Source organism: Meleagris gallopavo, chromosome 1, assembly GCF_000146605.3.
Source record: "Meleagris gallopavo isolate NT-WF06-2002-E0010 breed Aviagen turkey brand Nicholas breeding stock chromosome 1, Turkey_5.1, whole genome shotgun sequence".
NCBI classification, from domain to species: domain Eukaryota; kingdom Metazoa; phylum Chordata; class Aves; order Galliformes; family Phasianidae; genus Meleagris; species Meleagris gallopavo.
The window spans coordinates 177,650,531-177,655,831 of NC_015011.2; the positions used below are offsets into that span (position 1 = coordinate 177,650,531).

Sequence of the window (5,301 nt, forward strand, 5' to 3'; positions counted from 1 at the left end):
GGCCTGGAGACGGAGAACGAGGCGGCGGCCATGGCGCTGGTGCCTGGCAAAGAGGGCGGGGATGAGGAGCAGGAGGGCGGATTCACCATCGACATCAAAAGCTTTCTCAAACCCGGTGAGAAGAGCTACACGCAGCGCTGCCGCCTGTTCGTGGGCAACCTGCCCACCGACATCACCGAGGAAGATTTCAAGCGCCTCTTCGAGCGCTACGGGGAGCCCAGCGAAGTCTTCATCAACCGGGACCGCGGCTTCGGCTTCATCCGCCTGGTGAGCTTCGCGCGGGGCTCTGTGGCCCGCCCTGCGCGGCCCCGCCCCGCCCCGCTCTCCCCGCTGGGCGGCCGTGAAGCGCAGCCGCTGCCCCTGTTCCCTTTTTGTCCTTCGCTGCTCGCGCTGTTCTCCGCCCCCTCGCCCCGCACTCCCCAGCCGGAGCCGCGCTGTGAGCCCCTGGCGTTGCCCCCTCGGGGCTGTGCGGGTTTCGGGTCCCTCCCCTGGGCCCGTTGACGTGCTGCTCGCCTTGTTCCCGCTGCTCGGGCAGCGGGAGGTTTCATGCGATCTGCACCGTTCGTTAAATGCCCGTACAAAGATTTTTCTTTCGTTAACTGGGAGCGTTTTATTGTGCTTTAGGAGTCTCGGTGCCGAAGCAAATTTCGGTCCGTGCGATTCTTTATGAGTATTTCCTTATGCAGTTAATTTTAAAAATTGCACGGATCTGTTTTGAAATACTGTTGCTCACACGTATTGAAAACTCAGAACACGTAATTCACACTTATACCGAATTGGAATATTAAATTGTCTGAATTTAATGAGATTGCATTTCTCAGGCTCATACAGTTTGACCAGTATTATTCAAATCAAGCGTTCAAAAAAGATATCATACTCAAAGCGTGTGGTACTGCATTTACATTTTTCAGTTCCATGTGCAGGATTAGTTTTCCCGACTGCCATGTCTAGGATGGTCTGATTTACTGAGTTCAGAGAAAAGCTTTAAAGTGCTTTGTGTGCCACCCCTACTTAGGATTTTTCTGCGTATTTTGCTGGTTAGGCTTTTTTTTTTTTTAAATCTTTTGCTTGTCACAGATAAGTGTGGCATTCTGCTATCTGTTTTTTACTGTCACAGAATACTCCCAACCTGAATTAACAATTTCCTGTAGAGAGTGCAATATATTTGCATACACTATTCAGTTCTGCATGTAGTAGAGATTAGTATCTACTTTTGCACTGTATTAAGTGAGTAATATTTTTAAACCATTTATGTGGTTGGTCGAGGTGTGGAGAAAATGTCTGCCACCTTGTGAATTATTTGCTTAAATATTTGGGCTTGCAGCTATAAAATTAGTTGAGGATTTCTGAAATGAGAAAAAGACAGTTGTTGAGATGGACTTGTCTCGTGGATGTGGGTGCAGAAAACCCGTAAGTGTGAGAGGAATTGATACAGCAGTAGCAATGTAATTACATCAAGAAATGAGAATTAGACATGTGGAGAGTTCATCCAATGGTAGCAACAAGCAAGTTATTTTCAAAGGATGTTTTCATCGATTTAAAAAAAAAAATCCCAGAAAGCAATCAGAAGCACCGGCACCTTAGATCTTGTAGTGCGATTTCTGAAGATACTGTTCCTTACAGTGTGAATCTAAGCATTTCAGTAGGTAAATATAAAAAGGTGTCAAATTCTCAACTCTGCTTAAAGCCTTTACAGCACAGTACAGACATATCTATGATGATGAGAATGTTATGTCCTCTAGTGTGTAAGAAAAATGTGCATCTAAGTAACTTTTTTAGACTAAATCGTAGGAGATGAAAAGCACGTATTTGGCAGTCAGTGGATAGGAACTTTTGGAGGGCAAAAATGAGTGCTAAATGACCTTAATGAAAATGAGTTCCTATTAAAGAAAGAAAAAATGCTACTTTTCTGGGGTTTGAGGGGAGGAACAGCAGCACAAAAGCCATGTCTGTTGTCTTTGCAAATTAAACATATACAATATTTTGTATCTTGAAAAAGGAATCTAGGACACTGGCCGAAATAGCAAAAGCAGAACTTGATGGTACTATTTTGAAGAGCAGACCACTTCGAATTCGATTTGCTACGCACGGAGCTGCCCTAACGGTCAAGAATCTTTCACCTGTGGTTTCTAATGAGCTGCTGGAACAAGCATTCTCTCAGTTTGGACCAGTGGAGAGAGCTGTAGTTGTAGTAGATGATCGTGGCAGAGCTACAGGAAAAGGTTTCGTAGAGTTTGCGGCAAAACCTCCGGCACGGAAAGCTCTAGAAAGATGCAGTGATGGTGCATTCTTGCTAACAACGTAAGTTCACGGGATTTTGTTTGCATTTGTGTTGAGTATGCATTTCTCATGTGAAAGAAAATGGCATTCGAGGGCATTCCGTAGTTCTTATTTTCAAATAATGAAAGCTGTGAGGTCAGAAATTAAAGGTGCTTTACATGAATGCCTGAAATACATTGTTCTCCACACTGGAGAATAAAAAATAAAGCCACTCTTCTGCTTACAAGTCTTTCAGTTTTGGATTCCAGCCTGTTTAATAGGGCTTTTTTTAATGAGGCTTTGTTTTCACTGGTTGCACTCTTCCTGATTCCAGTAATGATAGCATGTAAAGATGTTCTTGGCAAAGGAATGCGCAACTGCTGATATTTCTTTAAACATAGGAAAATGTTATTTGGTTTATTGTCTTCAAGAAAGCTTTACTTATAGCTTTGAAAGCTGTAGGATTTTTCTTTTTAAATGCGAACTTAGGTTTTGCACAAGTTGATGGCAGAAATTTCTGGAAAAATTTCAAGGTCAAGCAAGCTTGTGAATTACGGTACTTCTCTCTACCATCTCTTATTTTGGTACCCAATGAAAAGAGTTAACTGCTGTGCTTTTTCGTACCGTAGGTAAGGACAGCTTCCAGTATTTTCGTTAAGGCTGAGTGAAATGGTAGATGTTCAGGAATTGTATTTGTTTCTTCTCTTCTCTTTTTTTACCCCCTATAATTTGGGAAAATAAGGCTGCAGTTTCACAGTGTCAAGGCTTGCCGCCATAGTGTTGGGAAGTTGCAGTTCTGATTCAGGCTGCTTTTACCTTGAGAACAGTTTGATACTTCCAGTAGCCACCTGTGCTTACTGAAACAAAGGAAAGGTATGTGGCTGCTTTTGTTACATTGATTTTTGGCTGTTTCAGAAGGTGAAGGTGCTTGCTCACCTGGGTATTAAGAGCACCAGGTCCAGCTGAGCATAAGGCAGGAAAATGCGTTGCTGTAATGAGATGGCAGGTGGAAAAAGGATTTGGAACTCCTCTTGCTGATAATAATATCGTAAATCGTATTTGTGACTAGACTGAATCCTCATTATCTGACCTGGTGGATACGTAGTAAATTCAGTCTAAGTCTCTGCTATTATCAGTAGGCACTGGCAATTTGTTCTTACTTGTTGTGGATTTTCTTGGCATTAGTGTTTGAGTGGAGGCATGGTGAGCCAAACCAGGCAACTAGTCTAGTTCAGTGAATGCTATATTGTTACATGAGTACTATTCTTGGCATGAGAGATGTGGTAGGGGAAAAAAAAAAGAATATCCTTCCTCATATCCAGCTTGTTTTAGTAGCTGCTGGCTAGCTTTGTTTGGTGGAAGTGGTCTTCTAACTATGACTTAGCGAATAAAAAGCACCTGATCTTTGTCTTTCAGCTGCCCACTAGGAAACATCAGACACCTAAGCTAACATAATTAATATGAATCTCCTGCTATGATAGTTTTTGTGTTGTGATGGTTTTTGTTTTGCTTCAAAATTAGAAACTTGATATTTTAGGGGAGATCTCTCTGAATAGAAAGGAAAAATTCTAGGAGAAATACTTGCAGTGTTGTGCACTATGATTCCAGGCTGGTTTTTCCCCCCCCTTCCCACTCTGCCTTGATGCCTAAAGATTTTTTCTAGCTGTCCATGTTCTTAAAATATATAAACGTTTTGTTTTCTATGATCTGCAAAGTTTAAAAAAAAAAAAAGTGGAACAAAATCCAAAGTGCTGGTGTTTTGACAGTAGGAGCTTTGTAGCTCTTAAAATGTTAAGGTATTGTTTAGATGCTCCCAAAACTGGTACAGTTCTTATATACAATTAAAGATTTTATTGTTATCCATCGTTAGCTAATACTTGACTCCGATTTCTTCAAATACTGCAAACTCCAAGAATGCACTCTACATTATGTAGAAGTTATTCTAGAACTATCCTTGAAAAATCATTGCAAAAATATCAAGCTGTCTTTAATTGTAGAGTAACTATAATTAGAATCTGCTCATATTCTGTGGAAATATGAGCAGAGTGAATATTGCTACCTTTTGGCTTTGTTTGGTGCTGTACTGTTACAATGATGGTTCCCACACTGTCTAAATAATTTGTAACATTTTTGAGATTTTTTTCAGCTTCAAATATTTCTATACTTCACAGCAGTCAAAACTATGTGAGGTTGTATTTTTTATACAGAATAGCACAGCTGGTTTTGGGTGTAGAACCAATTGTCACTTTCAAAGATGATTTTTTAAATTAGGATTAATTGGAATTTTGTTATTTCAGAAGAATTTGCGAAACAGGACTGTGAGATAATATATATGTTAGTTTCCAAGAGTGCTGCTTCAAACTACCAAAGCAGCTTATTTTACTGTTTCTTTCATTATTCAGTTATTCAATTGAAATTCTCTTCCAGAACACCTCGACCTGTTGTTGTGGAGCCAATGGAGCAATTTGATGATGAGGATGGGCTCCCAGAGAAGCTAATGCAAAAAACACAACAGTACCACAAGTAAGTTCGGATTGACTTTTAACTTTATAAAATCAAGTTACTAAGTAAGTATTTAGTAAGGTAACATTTTTATTTCAGGATGGTGTATGTTTATTTTGTACAGCCATGGGGAAGCCAGATGTTGGGTCAGTTAACTTTTTCCCACAGAAAAACAGTCTGTCATTTCTGTATTCAGAATTGGCATTAGAATAGTTCGGTTGGAAGTGGCCTTCAAAGATCATTGAGTCCACTGCCTGAGCACTTGAGGCTGACCAAAAGTTACAGCATTATCCAACTGCCTCTTGACCACCAACAAGCACAAGGTGTGAACCACCCTCATGGTAAGGAATTTTTTCCTTGTATCCCATTGGTCATTGGTTACTGGAGAGAAGAGCCTGGTACCTGTGTCTGCACTTCCCTTCCTTTTCTCTAAACTAGAGAAACCATGTGTTCTGTAACCCATAGGATGTACCCTGCAGTCCTGCCAGCTTTATTGCCTGCCTCTGAATGCTTTTTTTTTTTTTTTTTTGATACCTTTAC

At 40.8% G+C, this 5,301-nt stretch overlaps 1 protein-coding gene across 1 annotated transcript; it reads left to right on the top strand.

Annotated features, from left to right (window-relative positions):
• Nucleotides 1-9: 9 nt before the first annotated feature.
• Nucleotides 10-4,786, top strand: LOC104917600 (paraspeckle component 1). The gene is made up of 3 exons (XM_010729048.3): nt 10-267; nt 2,000-2,301; nt 4,687-4,786. Exons 1-3 carry the CDS (start codon nt 31-33, stop codon nt 4,784-4,786), a joined length of 639 nt encoding a protein of 212 aa, XP_010727350.1. The 5' UTR covers nt 10-30.
• Nucleotides 4,787-5,301: the final 515 nt, after the last annotated feature.